The sequence below is a fragment of the Pipra filicauda genome, unplaced genomic scaffold (genome assembly GCF_003945595.2).
Source record: "Pipra filicauda isolate LSUMZ 115617 unplaced genomic scaffold, ASM394559v2 scaffold223_size1779592_pilon, whole genome shotgun sequence".
In the NCBI taxonomy this organism is placed as follows: Eukaryota; Metazoa; Chordata; class Aves; order Passeriformes; family Pipridae; genus Pipra; species Pipra filicauda.
The window spans coordinates 86,883-105,556 of record NW_024104336.1 but is presented as its reverse complement, the minus strand read 5'-3'; the positions used below and the strand labels follow the sequence as shown (position 1 = coordinate 105,556).

The following is an 18,674-nucleotide window of genomic DNA, read 5'->3' as shown; positions in this document are numbered from 1 at the left end:
ATATTCCTTCACTGCTTTAATTTTCCCATTCACTAAAAAATGAAGCTTATACTAGAAAACTGATTAGCCATCCTTGAAAAATCTTTGGAACCCATAAATCAGTTCTATCTAAGTTTAAAAAGAAGAAAAGAGCTTTTAAAGATAATTAAGTTGCTATGAGTTTTATGAAAACTGGAAGCTGGGTAAACATTTCCAAAATACCAATGTCATCAAAAAAGACAAGCAGAACTTGGAAATTATATACTGTTTCACAGCTGGTCACTTTGCATATGCCATTTGGATAGACAGTAAGCACATGCCTTAACTCTACTACAGCTACACTTTGCCCACTAGGGATGAAGGAGCTTGTGGTATTGTCCTGTAAACTCTCCTCACCATACAAGGCTCAAATGCACAGGAAACACAAGTTCTTTAGTCCTGCTGTTTACAGAACAACGTAGAGGCCAAAAAACCCCAACCCTGTTACATGGCAATAACATATATAAAATGCAGTCTAAACAAATGAAGAAAGTTCAGGATGCCAATTTTAAACTGCCTCAATTATCTTATATGGTTATGGGAAAGATTGGTTATTGTCAAGACAGCATTTATATCGAACACAATACCAGCACTTCACCTTACAAGTCTTTTGAACTTGTTATTTACATGCTGCTCACCCAGGCATAAGAAATAGAGAAACCAACTGTTTGCTCTACAGTCAGATTGTAAGCAGAGGGTCTCCAGAATCTCTAGTGGCAATAACACATTATGAAATGCAACTTAACTGTTGAGTTACACACAATTTTAGGGCCCCTGCCTTAAATGGATTTTTAAACAAAAAAAAGCCCATGAGTTGCATACTGAATTTATTTATGACTATAACTCTCTTGGAACAGGTATCAAGTTATATTATATTTACTAGCCTGAAGAAAGCCTAATAAAACATTCTGGCAATTTAAAGATAAACACCAGAAAAGTATAACACTGGGTAATTTTTTTTTAATTTAGCTACCCTACTTGCTATGATGGTGTCTAGCTTTTTAAATAGATGGTATTGTTACGGGGCAGAGGAAGAACTGCTAGACCATCTGCATGACAAGAAGGGTAGTGGGAGAAGTGAAATGTGAGCAGCAGGTTTGGAAGCCTGAGGTATTTTTCACTTCTGTTTTGTATTTTTCCATATACACAGGAAACTCCCTTGGGGGGAGAAAGAACAACTTCCCTACAGCTAAATACAAGAACACGTGTAAAACAGAAAAGCCACTCAATGTTTCCATACCTCAACAAATAAGAATGTAAAGAATCAGACAAAAACTTCAACACAGAGAGTAAAATGTATTATCCCCATCTCCAAAATTTCTTTCAGACAATGTCTTTGTAGTAGTAGTAAATTCAAGAGAAGATTCCCTCTACACACATATACAGAGATTATCATGTACCTTCACATTTAGAGAGTCTATTCTGTTCCCTAACCCCAGACTACCATCCATCCATTCCTATCCACTCCCTTTTGCTATTCCAAAGTGAAGCAAAGATGAAGAAGAAGAAGAGAGTTAAGACAGTCCACCCAGAGGTGCAGGGCCTTCCACTCCCACTGCTACTGGATGCAAGAGTTATTCAGGCCAAGACTCCAGCAATTCATTTCTCCAAGAGCAGCATTAAGAAGAGTAAGAGCTGAAGAAGAGTAAGACCCATACAAGCCTAAATGGTACTTCCCCTGAACATTCTCCTGTCTGTGACTATTTTCAGTTCAAAGGACTTTTGAGCCCAATGTTGATATCAGGAATGAACACAACTTTTATTAATAACTGGACCTCAGGTGGTCCAAGCTCACTGTAGATAGTAAAGGACACATACTAAGCACTTTGGGCCCCAGTGGGGCAGCGAAGAGACCAAAGGAGAGCTCTATTACACAACAGGACTACACTAGATGTGCAAGGAAACCTCAAGGCAACTTGGCATCATCAATCATTATGGCATCATTGATCAGCCTCAAAAGGTCACCCAACCTGAGAACCAAAATTCAGTTTTGACACATCAGCAAACCCAGTTTCATACTGGAGTGGCACTGGAAAAGCCTGCAAATCACAAGGCTCAGGAGCCACAGAGGCTCAGAGCACTGCAACAACACTACAGCTGTCTGAAAGGATGCACAGAAACCAGCTGTCAAGTGTGACATGATAAAACAAATGCTTATTAATAAAGTTAACCACAAACATTAAGGGAAAGCATAATGAATCTCTACTAGTAATTCTTTTTTTTTTTGGGGGGGGGAGGAGCAGGGAGAGGGCAGTGCTGTTGAGTTTTTCTGGTTCAAGTTATTTTTTTTTTAAACAAGGAAAGGATTTTCCAGTTTTCCCCCAGAGACTGGCAACTACAAAGCACAATGTCCTCTGGGAAATAAATCTTCGTTAACTACACAAACAATGCTGTGATAGATATCCAACAACTTTTCAACTGTGCTACTTTCAATAGTTACAAGACCTGGTCAACCATGCCAGCACACCTGGGGACAAACGTGTAGTATAGTCAACATCAGCCCAGCACTCTTCCCAAAACACAAGGAGCATAGAGAAGTCCTCAGAGCTCCAGTTACCCTGACTGGTTTTGTAATGAAGACTAACAGAGCCCATCTTTTCAGGTATATTAGAGCCCTGTTAAAAGGGTTCCCTGGGCCTGCATGCCACCCAGCAGTTTGCAAGCAGTATGAGCGACAGCTGAATACAGGTTACTTACAAGAACGACACTGTGCCAAGACCTAGGGCACTTTGAACTCAGAGTCCTCAAGAAGATGCTTCTAACAGCTACAGTTAGCTACAGACACTGCAGAAAACAGACAGAATAAGCAATGAAAAGGAATGAGACAAAGTCAAAAGCAAGTGGGCAATGCAATAAACGGCCTCAGGCAGAAGAAAATGTAGTGGATTCCATTACAGATTATTTGGCAAAGGAGAAGCTGATAAATGACTCAACTCTTAGGAGAACAGCATGAAGCTGCTTTTGGCTTCCAAGAAAGAAATTAAGAAAGCAGCTGAAAAAAAGGAAGAGGCCACAGACTGAAGGAGCAATGATGATCTAGGACAGTCCTTAAGTGTTTGCTTCCTGTTTCTCCCAACTATGGTCCAGTGCTGCAAGACTGATAGCATGAAGGTTCCTTTTACCAAAGGAGAAAGGTTGGACACATCAGCATCACAGGCTGGAACCATTACTCAACTCTGATATGTCCAAAGGACATGCCTATTTGACTTTTTAAATTTTGTTGCTAAATGAAGTGGGGAGGATGCTTTAGACAAAGGGCTACATGTGCAGTTTAATCAGCAAGAGCAAACTGAGGCTCACTGTTGGAAAAAAAAGTGCACTATTGTTACACATAAAGTTCCCAAATATCTTAATATTAAGCTTTCAAATACACATTTTTTGTGAAGCAACAGAAGCAGGCAAGATCACGACGTGTATCACAAAATCTACAAACTAATAAAGATGCCTTTATGATGAGAATAAAAAATGTAGAAGAGAACTATTTCAATCAAAGTGGTATTTTTTAACCTATATTAAAACACCTTGGGTACAATACTATTTCTCTAAGGTTCTGAAAAGGTATTAAGAAAAGCAAATCTAATACTTACATTCAACCACTGAACCAGGCAAAAAGAAAAGCTACAATTTTATGCAGAAAGTCACACAAGTTCTTTTAACCCATCTTATGTTAGGAGAAACTTTCGTATAGTAAATATTAATCCAAGTTGTCTATCAAAGCAGTATAACAAATAACCCAAAGTGTATCTGTATACGCAGACACACACCCATCACTATTTGGGCAATGCTTATTTACAGAATTCAGCTTTCAAAACCTGGTCTCAGCTTTACTCTGTTTGCTTTCATCACTTCAAAAACAATCCTTTCTCGTAGTTCTGTTGCTTTAGAAATACACTATGTTAGTAAGAACAAAGTGTCCTGCTTCTTCACAGCTTTCAATATACACTCTACAAAGCCACTAGGAACAGACTGCAGTCTGAATTCAAAGTTCTATTTTATCCATCCTCTTTGGAGTAGCAAAAGGATAAAAAAATAGTAATAGCTTCCCACACATGAAGGGGACTGAAACATTTCAGTAAAAGGAAACAACAAAACTCCTTCAAAATAAAGTGATCCTCCACTATGTCTTCTTTCCTCTCCCAAAACATTTCCTGCCTTCACAATATTAACAATTAGAATCTTCCTTTGGCTTTTCCATTTCAATTAAGTTCTCCTCCTCTCTCTGTGTCAATGTTTTGTTTTTTGTTCTTGAATTCTTTAGATCACGATCAAAGGCACTGAGAGAGTCAAGTTCCAAAAAGTAAGGAGTAGGGCTTGGACTTGATTTAAAACATACAGTTGTTAGATTATCTCATTGATTGAGCAGCAACAGCAACTTTGCCGTTCTGTAAATAATGGTGGCGGTGATGTTCTAAGCACAGCACAAGCCTTACAGAGCTAGTAAAGGCAAAAATTCAGGGGAAAAAAGGAGTAACACTGTTGTGAAGTAGACTGAAAATACTGCTCTGGACAAAGGTAAGTGAACATGGACTGCCCAGGAACAAAGAGAATAGGGCTTACACAGAACCTTTATGGAAAAAAACAGGGAAAGTATTCCAGTGTACTACTACATGAAAACAATAAAAGAAAAAAAAGAGATGTAGAAGCACAACTAATTGAGGGCTGCTCACAAAATTCAGGAGAGAACAAGATTGAAAACAAGTAAAATACAAAACTGTACATTATTTCAATGTACTTTATATGTAACAAAGGAAGCAAAATTGACCAGATCTACACTGGAATGAGAGGAAAGGAATGTCAGGCAGTGGTTATACACATTTTTCAACTAATATCAAAACAAAAAAGCAAAAATATTAACTGGGAATGAAATTTGGACAATGGCAGAATAGTATTTTTCGTCTTATAAAAAATAATATCATTACTGAAGGAAATCTACAATTAAGGCATTAGGTAGAAGAATACTGAACACAACAGAGAAAATATCTGAAGTGCCACCAGTAAAATCTGTTAAGAAAGTACTTCCTACAAGCATATCCACAATTTAATCCAATGCAGCAGAAACACAGAGGAAAACTTCCAGTAAGTGAAGAAGTCTCTTATCTCTACAGATATAATACTCATCACTGCCTAGTAACTTCTGGCAAACATTAATTTGTTGCTTTCAGAGATTTTTGATTTTTTATAAGAACTGTTCAAACTGAAAAAGATTAACTTTCAAATCTAAATTGATGCAATACTACTTCCATGACTATGCAAACTGACAAGTCTAACCAGTCCACTGCTAACCCTAAGTGCCATACAGCAATATGGTGAGACAGTAAGGCAGTAAGTAAATAATTAGAGAAAAATCAACTCACCTAAGTATTTAACAATTAAAAAAAGTTAAGATTCTGTCCAAACAAACTACTTGAATGAAACACTGGAAAGCCATGGGACATATGTCAAGAGCTTTTTTCTTACGTATTTTATTTCCATATGAAAATTCAGCCTAGATTCAACAAGCTCTCACGTAAGGACTGGCTTAAAACTCTGCCTTGAACGGTACCTTCAGCATATCTTCTGAGGTCACCTTTTGTTTACTGCAAACTCAAAAGCCACGTGCAGATGCAGCTAGTCAAAAAGAACAACTTTTATCCTTACAGTACAAGGGATCCAATAAAAAGAGTTGCCCTATACTTTCTAGTAGCCTTTAACAATTGTAAATGACTGCAAAGGCCTGGTCTGCTTTTCCATTGCTACTATCTGAAGATTTATCATTTCAACAAGCTAATTGTGAGTAAAACATCTCAATAAGACCTTTTTAAAATATTGTTTCATATTGTTTTGCCTCCTAACTGCTGTGAAATACAGGTATTTTGCCCATTGCAAATAAAAATGCAAAAAGTTCTGACATTTGTTTTGGTGCAGTTCTCACATTTGTTTTAACACAGTTCTTGGTACTTTGAGAGAGAGTGCTGCTATCTAAACATAGGCACTGCGAACACTAATCTTATTTACTGTATTATCAAAACCAAACATGAACATGGCCAACATCTATATTATTAATTAAAATAGATATCAGGATAAGTTTCCAAGCCTTTCTGTTTCAGATGACCTTTAGAGCAACAAAAATTACTTCAGCTGCAGAGAACTCCGTTTTCTATTGCTACATAACATATTCTTCTGTCTCTCTTGAAGACAAACTAAGGGGCACATTTCCCTCCATAATCAGCAGCAAAACAATTAATACAGGTAGCAACTCCTGTAAATTCAGTGCTTATACAAAGAATCTCTCTAACTTTTACATCATGATTAGAATTTCATGTTAGTATCATCTGTGCTGACTGAAACACTTTGTCAGAATGCATCAAGTGTACTACAATCCTCTTTCACAGAGGAAGCCTGATCCCAAATACTTACTTTTATTAACTGCTCTGTATGACTTAATTTATGAGAGATTTGTAACGCACACATAAACAAAACAAACCAAAATTAACACCAACCATGCAATACTAAATAAAAAAAACCTGGAATGCATAAGGAGAATTAAAAAAAAAAAAAAAAAAAAAAAAAAAAAAATCAAAACCAACACCCCAGGACTCAGTGCTGGCAAAGAAGTGCTGAACAGCAGAAGAAAAGAATTTGGCCAGAGAAATACTTGGACAGAAAAGACACGTCCAAAATAGTTTTGCTATATCCCCATAACTTCTGGAAGATATTACATTATTAAGGATTTTACTAGTCATCACTGTATATCTACTACAAAACTAAGAGAGCGTGAAAAGAAACACACACATGCAGAATAACAGCAGTCTTTCAATGAAGCTTTTTCTTTTCTGAATTCTTACACTCACTACTGAAGCCAGAGCTCACTGGCAGATTCAGAAAGTGGTGACACTTTTTCAATTTTGAAAATAAGTACCTATGCAGAATAATTCCTCTGCAGTATAAAGACATGGCTACAACACACTGCAGCACCACCTCATTTTATTACATCCCACATTTATCCACTGGTCATGCCCTAGTCATTGTATTTGTCTCAATTATGTAAGAGCAGCATCTCTCTAGTGCCTATTCTAACACCCCTCACTATAACCAAAACATTAATGATGAGCACAGTCACTCTTGAGTCTTCCTTACCATACCTTTCTCTTATGCAGATTAAAAACCTACGGAAGTTTGGTGTCTTCTGACCACCTTCCACAGCCAGAGTTGGGAGAGAAGACACGGTGTCACCTGTCAAAACCCAGGGAACAGCCCGGAACTACACCAAGCAACAAGAAGAGAGTCAGGAGACAGTCATTCTATTTCCACCTCTCCATGGACTTTCTGGGTGACCTTGGCAAGGTACTGGGGTTTTGTGCTTGTTTTTTCATGTTCAGGACATGAAGAGCTTTTACGCAGACGGCTGGAACAACAACAATAACTAAGTCTAATTATTAGTTATTCTATTATGCCTGGTCTTAGAACTCTTCCACAATGGCATAAATTCAGAGTGAGCACAAGAACCTCCGACTCTCTAGACTTTAATTTTGAAGCTCCCTTTATGTAAGATCACCAGTGAAAGCAGTAACAGCCCTTATCAAGACACTCTCCCCTGTATTAATAACAGATAAAAGCTTAGTTTCACAAATTCTTGTGCTGAGCAAACAAGTTTAACCTTATTTTCTACACTGGCAGTTCCTAATCCACAATTTGCAAAAGAAACACTACCAGCAAGATCTTTTGCCACTGCTTCTAGACAAAATTGAATTATGGAGTTAAAATAAGAGCTGCCAGGAAAAAGAAAGTAGGATATTATTTAAAGAGTATCTCTTATTCCGTGAAGTTTCTATGGTCCGGGAAAAATTAGGGACCAGTATTTTGCACAATTCAATTCCCTCTTTCGGGCTCGGAAAATTCTGAATTTCATGGCAGCCTGATCAAGTTTCATTCTGATACCAAGTTTCCTGGTAATCTCCCAAAGCACCACAGACTGGAAATACGCCACAAGTATGGCTTTAAAAAAACAACAAATCGCAGATGAAATGTTCTACAGACCAAGCAATCTTACCAAGAATACAAGCAGAGAGGCTTTTTTTCTGGCACATTTAGAAAAATGTCTACATTACTCTGCACTCATAAATGGAAAATTTTAAGTGTTCATTCTGCTACTCAAGTAACTATAAGAAATTAGATTAACAACTGAAAGACTGACTAGGACTGACTATATAGCAGTATATACTGCTTAATCTAACCTACCAGAAGTAGAAAAATTAAATGAAGAACCGGGTGTAATCTCACACAGAGAAGTTAAAAATGACCAGTTGCCAAACCGGCTTGTTGCGTATTAGAGAAAGTGTTCTGGATTTTCACTACAGTGATTACATGGCACTGCATACAAGTTAGTCATGCAATTACAATGAAGTGGAGACACCCCTTGCTCCTGAATAAGAAACAAATGAGGAAAAGTTATACCATAGCACAACCACCGTAAGGTCTTCATGTCTTCCAGTGAAGCAATGTAAACAACTTTAGAATCATAGACTCAGAATATCCTGAACTGGAAGGGACCCAACAGGATCAGTAAGTCCAACTCCTGGCCCTGCACAGGACACTCCCAAAAATCACACCACGTGCCTGAGAGCACTGTCCAAATGCTTCTTGAACTCTGTCAGGCTTGGTGCTGTGACCACGTCCCTGGGGACCCTGTTCCAGTGCCCAAACACCCTCTGGGTGAAGAACCTTTTTCTGATATCCCACCTAAACCTTCCCTGACACAACCTTAGGCCATTCCCTTGGGTCCTGTCACCGGTCATCACAGAGAAGAGATCAGTGCCTACCCCTCCTCTTCCCCTCATGAGGAAGTTGTAACTGCAATGAGGTCTCCCCTGAGTCTCCTCTTCTCCAGGCTGAACAGACAAAGTGACCTCAGCCCTCCCTCCTACGGCTTCCCCTCAAGGCCCTTTGCCATCTTTGTTGCCCTCCTTTGGATGCTCTCTAATAGTTCAATATCTTTCTTATAATGTGGCACCCAAAATTGCACACAATATTCAAGGTGAGGCCTCCCCAGTGCAGAGCAGAGCGGGACAATCCCCTCCCTCGACTGGCTGGTGATGCTTTGCCTGATGCCTCCCCGGACATGGTTGGCCCTCCTGGCTGCCAGGGCACTGCTGACTGAGATTCAATTTGCCCTTGACCAGGACCCCTAGATCTCCTTTTGGGGTGCTGCTCCCCAGCCTCTTGTTCCTCTGTTTGTACATACATACAGGGCTGCCCTGACCCAGGTGCAGAACCTGGCACTTGCCCTTGTTAAATTTCACATGGCTGGTGACTGGCCAGCCCTCTAATTAGTCAAGATCTCTCTGCAGGGCCTCTCTTAATTAAAAGAACTACGGAAATATGTACTTAAATTCAACAAGCAGGCTTTCAAGACTTATCTACATAAGAAGAGCCTCGCAAACTTCCTGAAAATACATGCTGTTGACCGCAGTTTTCACACTGCTTTAGAAAGAAAAAATCATATCCCAGCAGCATGTCATTCATTGAACAATCTTATAAATCAAAACAGTAAAATATTATAATGATATTTTATAGTAAAATTTTATACATCGGTAAGCTTTTAAAAAATAAAAATCCTAAATGGAACACAAAACTAGTGTTTATCATTGTCTCTTTTAATATATAATATATATATGATATTAAAATATATTATATATATAATAGACTCCATCTATTGTAAGGATCCAAAACTGCAACCCTAATCAAGGGATTTCTCACATTGTACATACTGAAACCTCTACCTTCTTTCCTTTTTAGGCAAAAAAGTTTACCACTGCAAATATGCAGCTTACACATTTACAAGCAAAAGAGCAAGAAGATACGTGGCCATATGTCACCATCTGGCTAACTAAAGTCCATTTGACAAGTAGGAAGCATTTTGCAGAAAGTGAAATTATTTTAAACAGTATAAATAGGCTTTGAAAATGGCTGTTCTGTGACACAGCAGAGACAACGAAAGAGAGTTTCTTCAGATTGCAAAGGGTACTTAACTTTCTTTTAAAAAAGGTAGCAACCACAAAATACACACATACACTCAAGTATGACTAAAGAGCACCACAGCATAAGTAGAACCCCAGGAAATGAGATAATGTAAAACTAAGTTTAGCACTTTTCCAACACTCAGTAAGAATACAGATATGGAAACTGCTATTTTCTGTTAATAATTTTCTCTTCAAAGAAATTTATTGGCTGTTTCCTTTTTTGCATTTTTATATTGGAAAGATATAATGATAATTCTATATTTATATTTCTGTATTTATAATACAACTATAATATTCTATATTCTTTCGCTGCCACTCATAATCATAATTATCAATTAATGCAATTATGTTCCAGACAAGTATCAAGTGTCTAATAAGCACTATAAGCATTTCCACATAAAATAATTAAAGTTCACTAAGATCAAGAATATTACTGTACACCTATAAGTATAAAACTGCCTTGAAATAATATAGACTTAAAAGGCATATCCAGTTTTGTTAACAGACAAGATTTAGTCTGACAATACAGTTAGTGACATTTACCTTTTTCCCTTCTTTACCTAAATACACAGGAAAAACTAAGCAACCCCATAAAAGCAGGCAGACACTACAATTGCTCATTTTTTAAAAACAGTGAAATAACAAATCCACTTAGAAATACACCTTCCCTGTGAAATGCTCTTGGGAGGCAGCCATCCAGCACCTTACAGTGACATATAGGTCAGTTAATAATGTGCTTGCAATTAACATCCAAAGAATTGAAGGTGGCAAGTATTACGAACATAGAAGAGATGCCCTGAAACTTCAAAATTCTGTTGACACGATTTGCTCTCCAGATGTGAAACTAATATTTTGCATAAACTATATTCTTCATTCCCAAGAGAGATTTAAATGTGTTGCATAAGATAGAATACTTGTTTGTATGAAATATCTATTTTACAAACCTAAATTATAATTTGGCTCTTCAAGTTTATCAATAAACAGAATAGGACAGGTTTGAACTGCACCTTAAAGGTACTCTTCGCCAAAAATGAGTTACTAAGTATAAAACCTTTTTTCAAAGTCCCTGCCACTGAAGGCACCATAAGTCTTTTAGGAAGACTTCGCGTGTACCTACAGGCTATTTAACCTTCTTTTCACAATACTTTTAAATATAGAAATATTGCAGTTCAAAATAATGAAAAACAACTCCAAAATGAATTAAAGAAACTCTCTCTCATTTGCAAACCCAGTATAATTATGCAATTCATAGCACAGAACATGATACTTAAAACAGAGTTACTTCTGCAAAAAGGTATCAGCAAGGGATATTGTCTTTTAATTGGCTCTAACAAACACACACATACTGTGCCAAATAAAATAGTCTACAGATTATTTCTGGAGAAATCAAGCTATAGAAAGATTATTTTCAAAGTTTCTTTGTGCTTTGTATCAACTAGAATAAGTCAAACAACAAAGAGCTACTTAATACAATGAATAAACAATGAAAGCAAATAAAATCCGAATTAAGAGCTTAACTACATAAAACTGCTCCTACTGAAACTACAAAAGGTTAAAAGATTATTTGCCAGCATCACAGAAGATTCCTTCAAGATTATAGTGCTCACAAGGATTTCCCAATAGTCAGACTTAAGACAAGACATGCTCCTTGATAATGATTTAAATGTTAGTCACACAAAACATCTACTCATTTGATTGCAAACGAGTTTTTCCCAACCTTTAACACTCATCAGGTGCATATACACAATACAACAGCTGTAGTTATGCTATTACTCAAATCTTAATAAGCACTGTTTAAACCTTCAGTGACAGTAAAAATGTAGCCTGAAGATCCCATCCATGAATTCTAGTCCTACAGTCTACATCATCCTGTTTCCACTCAAGCTTCATTTAAACCATTCTCACTGACATCTCTTGCAGCCTAACCCTATGATGAGGCTCAGAATCAACATGTAATTCTTATCTTCCTAGACTTGTCAATCTCCCAAGACTACCAGCAATGCTTCTTTTCCAGAAATACTCTCCCTGACTTCCTTGGCATTGTTGCTCTCATGATTCATCCCTTATCATTCTAATTGTTCTTTCAGTATATCCTCCTGAAGCAAACTCCTCATTCACCTGTACTATTTTATGAACCATTTAATAGGTTTCTGTTGTGCATCCCTTTCCATTCTTCTTCACTCTATCCAAGGCCAGGATTCAAATTCAACTATGAACTCCCTGCCACTAATCAGAAACATCCTTTCTACTCCCTATCTCCTGTGCTTGTCCAAGTCGACAGCCCAGCTTGCATCTCTCTTTCCCCATACTGACACCTCACTATCAGCTCAGCCTCAGCACAGACAACACATAGGTCTTATCCCTTTTATCACTGCTTCAGTCTCCTTTCCACTAATGCAACTCATGAACTTTCAGGAATCTTAACTAAGTGTTAGCATTCAAACCGTGGTTCTCTATAGGTCCTAGAAATAACCTGGTGTTGAGATCCTGGCGATACCCATCATATTATCAAGATATCCCTTTAGTAGCTAAAGTTTTAGCCAGTGACCACAGCAGTTCATATCTGAACTAGTGAAGCATCCTTCATCTTTCAAAATCCAGAACTGACCCTCATGAACATTGTTCTCTCAATAGCTTTTTTAGCCCAAGGTCAGATCACACAAGTTCTCCCTTCACTCTCTACTTCGAGACCCTCACTGGTCAATGTCTTCATCCTAAAATTACTAATCAGGATGCAGATGAGGTTAAAGTTTCAATGAACTGTTATATTTTCATCTCTAAACTTCTCTTTACTTGGCCTTGTGGCTGCAAGAGCTCCACAAAGCAGCATCTTCTCTCAAAAAACCTCCTACAAGTTTTTTCACCGTTCCATTAAAAACAAACAAAACTACCAGATGGCTGGGACATCTACACCAGTACACTAAAATTCACTGCACTGATGCCAAATATTCTCCTGTGTCATCACAGATTTGATGTGTCTTCCCTTGCCCTTAAATCATTAAGCATTCTGGGTCAGGAAACCCCTCTTAACCACTCAATTCCGGGATGACTAACTCAGACACGGAACTTGAATAGCCTGTTACTTATAAAAGCGTATTAAGACAATTTCTACTTTACAGTGGCTATGGAAAACATCATACCAGTGATAAGCCCACTCAAGTTATTTTTGTCTTTTTCAAGGCTTCTCAACCTGTTTAAAAAATAATAAAAATATTATCTCTTATCCTCCTATTACAGAGGTTTTCAGTGGTAATTGAGTACTCAAGCCAATGCCTATATTTTTCATTTCAACCTATCCTTTCTAAATTTTGTGCACTTGCTGCTGGTATAGGCACCTTTGCAAGGGCTTGGTTTTTTTGTTGTTTTTTGGGGGGGTTGCTGTGTTTTGGGTTTTTTTGCAATGGTTTCTAGTATTTTAAAGATCTGGTTGTCCCAGGCAACTGAGAAGACACCATTACACATGTTATGTAATTTTAAAATGACATAAAATTAAGTTCATGGCATTGGAGTTTTTCTGTCATATGGCTGTGTCAGAACTAGCACAGCAATTTTCAAACTGACACCTACAGGTACATTTGTAGTACCAGTAATTATTTAAAACCAAGTGTTTTGCACTCAAAATGTGCTTCTCTAATTATATAAGATTTTCATTGATTTTGTCATCTTAAAATTACGTTTCCCTAAATTGTTCACAAGCAAAACCAAAAACACTCCACAAAACCCCAAAACACTATCCTATAATTCCAGCCATAAATTATCCACTTCTTTTAATAATAGTTCAAATTGTAACTCATTTTCAGTTACATACCTCATGTTTCCGTGTACTTTCTCATTATATCTGGTTCTGACACTGTAAAATTTAGGTTCAGTCACTTTGTACATACAAGCAAATTTGATCAAAACACTTGAGATGCAACAGCACGAGTGTGCAAACAACAAAGTGGTAACATACCCTGACTGCCCCCCAAAACTACTTCCATTCCAACACAGCATAAACCTATGTACCGTAATTTAAGCTCAGTCATACAGTTTTCACAGGAAAAAAAGTTTTTACATCCAGCTAACAGTGACTGCAGGAGAGCCATATAAGCTTTACCTCAGGTTTGAGCACCCCCAGGAACTGCAAGCTGCCCTTTCAAACACAATGCAGGATTTGCACACTACATTCTTCACTTAACTGCTTTTTAATTTCAAGCACTTTTTTCCCCCCTGCGTAAGTAAAGAATAGCCCAGAAAGAAAACTGCTTGTACTGACTATTTTGGAAAAAAAAAATAAAAAATCAGCTACTGGAGTATCATCAATTTTTAATCCTAATACACATAGAAAACTCAGCAACAGAGATGTACTCTAAAAACGGGTCATATAATAAAAAAAAAACACACAAACTTCTGAATGCAATCTAAATATAACATTAACCAAAGTTAACGGATTTCATTTTACCAATGTTAGAGCATTTAATAATAAGAAAACAAGACTACTTTTCCAGAGAATTATTTGAATTACAGGTTTTGAACAATAAGTTTAGCATTAAAATCCTAACCTGCGCACAATTTTTTCATTCCTGTTAAAATGTTATTTTTTCTACGGCTCAAATTTTTTGATCATTGATGTTTTTTAAAAAATAAATAATCTACAGTTGTTTTTGTCAACATTTTAACAGATATCTGAGAAGGATAAAAGTAATGTCACAAACATGACAATGCTTCTGACAAACCTGTAGTAATCAATAAACAAAAGGAAATGGAGCCCAAATATTCAGATGAGTAAACTAACAGAAACGTGGAAAAACTTAAGTGCTAACTGGAGCGCAGGCTAATAGTTATAGCAAACTTTAACACCACTTGTTCCCTTTTCTTAATTCTAACCTCTAAAATAGTACATGCCAGGAATCACAGCAAACAAGACTAGCTTCCCTAAAGAACATTTAATTAGGAAAACATATATGAGCAGCAAGATGCCTCCATGAGGAGAGAAATATAGCAAAATCTGTGATTTATTTTTCGACAAACAAGAGTGAGGAATTGGAAACACTACTGCAGCCAAACAAAACAACAAAATACCATAATGCTACCTTCTACATGAGAACAAAAGCATCAACCACCAACTCCACCCCACCCCCAAGCAGGCTGTTGCTCTCTAACCACAGAGCCAATGCTGTAGACAATGTAATCCCACAGGGAAGACAGAAGGTCACAGACACACTGTGAAATCTTAAAATAAGGTCCACGTTTCAGAAAGACACAGCAGTACTTTAACCAGTCAGAATTTCATTTGGAACAAACAGGTTGAGTATAGAAACAGCTTGTTGTTCTCCTGACTGTCCCTTCCCTCAACACATAGAGGGAGGTCACATGTGCTCAGTGTAGTCCAAAATTAGGGACACGGCACTTACAACAAGCAGCAGCAATCAAGATGTGGTGACGATGGCAACATGCAATGCAACACTGCATGTGTGATTGCACACTGTATACCAGCACTGGATCTGTTATTATTCATCAGCTGTAGGTGGCTAAAAGGGTGTCACTTATTACAGTGACACATCCTGCAGCTGGCTAGCCATGATTAAGTATTACCCACTGTGGTTGAAAGGGACGGCGACTACCATTCATTATGATCCAGCGTAGCTTAGTGGGGTAGGGACGCTGCCACTCTTCCAAGTGGCAGTACTTGGAGGAAAGCAGCTAAAACTCAACAAAGCCCCAGGAATGGTATGCAGAGAACCTCGGTCTCCCAGCCCGAGGGAAGGGGTGTCCCGCTAGCAGGGGCAGAGCCCGCCCGCGCTCGGCGCGACCGGGAGCGCTCGGCCGCGGGGTGACAGCGCCGGGCCCGGCCCGTGTGCGAGGGGCGCCGGGGCACCGCGGGAACACTGCGCTCAACTTCCACCATAGCAAGGAAAGCCTTTGTCCGAGTGCTGCCGGTGCGCGGCCGGGGGAGCCGGGGGACCCCCTCCCGCGGCGGGACGAGCCGGGGCGACCGAGAAGGAGGAACAGCCCATGCCAGCCCCGCGTCCCCTCCCCGCCGGGCTCCGCCGCTCCCCTGGGAGCCCTCAGAGCGGGACCCGCTCCGGAGCAGCCGGGATGAGCACTGACCCTGCACGGAGTCCCGACCGGCGTGTCCACGCCGGGGAGCAGGAGAGCAAAGGGAGCGCCCGGCCCCGCCGTGCCCCCCACGCTGCGGGGCGGCTGGAGAGCGCGGCCGCTGCCGGCCCGGACCCGGGGCGCCTCCTCCGTGCGCCCACCCGGCGGGACCCCAACCCCGCGGGGTGGCGCGGCCCGCCCGAGAGCCGTCCAGAGGGCAGCCCGCCGTGCCCGCGGGCGGCAGGCGAGGCGCGGGCGGGCGGGCGCGGCGCAGCCGCGGCGCGGCGGCCCCGGGCGGCGCTGACTCGGGCGGGCGCCGCGAACGCCCCGCACTCACCCTGTCACAACAGGCGCCATCTTCCACAAACTCTCGCCAAAACTCCTACTCTCGCGAGAGCGCCCCCCTCTCCGCGCCAGGGACCGCGCGTGCGCGGGCCCGCGAGACACGCGCGGGGCGGGGGGGGCGGCGCGCACCGCCCACTGAGCGCCTGGGCCGCTCCCTCAGACACAACAGCCCGGGCGTGGGAACCGCGGTGCTCTCGCGAGACTCGCGTGCCGCCGGGCACGGCGCACAGCGGCGACAGATCTCGCGAGAGCGGAGCGCGCGGCCGGGGAAGCCGAGGGATTCCCTCGGCCCCGCTCGCGGGAGGGGCCGGGGGGGGAGGGACCATTCGGGGCACGGGGGGGGAGGGCGGGGCGGTGCCAGCGCGCGGGGACCGGCACGCGGACACGGCTTCCTCCTCCCCCACCCTCGCGGGACGGTGGCGTGGGAGCGCCCGCCTCGTGGTGCCCGCGGGCCCGGCACGTGCGCGGCCTAGGGACACGAGTAGAGGGATCGGGATCAGGGACCCGGCCACGCGGGGCTGGGAAACCGGGGAGCGGGAAAGGACGTCGTTTTCTTCCAAGTGGTGAAAAAGAACTTAGCAGCAGGAGGCCGGGATTTGGAGGCACAGCCGTTAGAAAGGTCTGTCACGTTTCTTACGGAGGAATGTCAACACCACTTGTTTTAGGAGTCGGTTTTACATTGAAAGCCCAGTTTCATAATATTGTTTCTATCTGCAGCCGAAGTGCGTAAGATGCGTTTGTTCAGCAAACAGGAGCAGTGGCGTGTGCCAGAATTCCAGCCAGCACAGCGAGCCCGCGGTGACAGAGGGGACAGGCTGGAGCTGCCGGGGTGCGCCGGCGTTTGGACATGGCAGAAAAAGACGACCCTAATTTTAGATTCATTTAACATTAGCGCTTCGGGGGGGGGGAGGGGGAAGGAGAGGGTCTGATTGTCCATTAGGAGACCATGTTCGAAAATGAATCCTTTTACGTCAAGAATTCTGTCCATTCAACCTCTTCCATGTCTTTAGTACAACATGTCAATCGAACTTCGGGCACAAATGCCACACTGATTTAAAGATTGCTGAGATTACAAAGGCCGCACCACTTTTATTGCTTTAGCTCTGCACCTCTGCTGTCTCCCAAATTATGGAAAAAGATAATATTTCAGTAATCCCATAAATATGAGTTTGAGTTTCTCTCCCACATACTCTTTCCACTGCTAATACTAATTCAATGAATAATGTCTCAGATGAGTAAAATCGTGTTTTAAGAGACTGCTTGGTGACAAAGTTTGCTGTAATTCTACTCACTGTACAAACAGCTATTGTCTCCTGTCATTAAGGGACTTTCCCCATCATGATTTCCCCCTCCCCGTGAGGTGGGAGAGGACTTTGATTGCCTCCCTTGTAGGCCCAGTTCTCGGCAAAAGCACAATGCATACTGGAATTCCTCTGTATTGTTTGCAAAGAGCAACTCGTAATCCCTTTGGAAATCTCTTTCTAAAAACATCTCTGTCTTTTTTTTTTTTGTCTCCCAAGGCTAAAGAATGATCTCAGCTCATGCTAACTCCATTCCATTAGGAGTAGTTTCTGGATATTTGCCATGGACTGTCTCTAGATGGTCATTTTATGGGGCCCCTCTTTTAGTGTGTTTTGAATCAAACTGGAAAAACTAAAAATGCAGCACACAATAATCTGCAGTGTCTAAACTCTTTTAATAGTTTACAAAGAAGGCACTTTGATTAATAACCAGATTAATTGGGCACTGGAGCAGGTATATTATTTCAAAGAATTAATAATTATAGAAAACATTTTTATCCTTTCCATCACTGACAGCAGTACATTATGAAACAACCAACCATTGATTTTCTTTTTTTTTAAAGTATAGACAATCTGCATTTCAAAAGGCCAGGAATACTATTCAAATCAAAAACAATGGCCTGAACTTAATGTGAGTAGCTGGTGGAAGAAAAGATAATAAGCCACAGAGGGTTTTTTAATATTGTTTATGCCTTGAATTTTCTTCTTGCTGCTAAAAGTTTGTATTTCACACAGAGTGTGAGCAATTCCTATTGACTTTATTGGAAACTGAAAGCATCTAGTACCTCAGGGAACTAGACCTCGCTTTCTGGCCTGTGATGAGTATAAGCACTTCCAGAGCTGAGATAGAACAACGAATTTAAATATAAGGTTTGCACCAGTTAAAATTTTGTGTTTGTTGTGCAAATCAGAGGTTTGACTTTTTGACTTAAGC

At 40.6% G+C, this 18,674-nt stretch overlaps 1 protein-coding gene across 1 annotated transcript in view; it reads right to left on the bottom strand.

Moving 5' to 3' along the window:
* The window catches only part of RBPJ (recombination signal binding protein for immunoglobulin kappa J region), a 61,342-nt gene extending 44,863 nt beyond the window's left edge, over window positions 1-16,479 (bottom strand). The window contains exon 1 of the mRNA XM_039381438.1: window positions 16,432-16,479. Within this exon, the coding sequence (XP_039237372.1) occupies window positions 16,432-16,451 (20 nt within the window). The 5' untranslated portion in view covers window positions 16,452-16,479. The remainder of the gene's footprint in view (window positions 1-16,431) is intronic.
* Window positions 16,480-18,674: the final 2,195 nt, after the last annotated feature.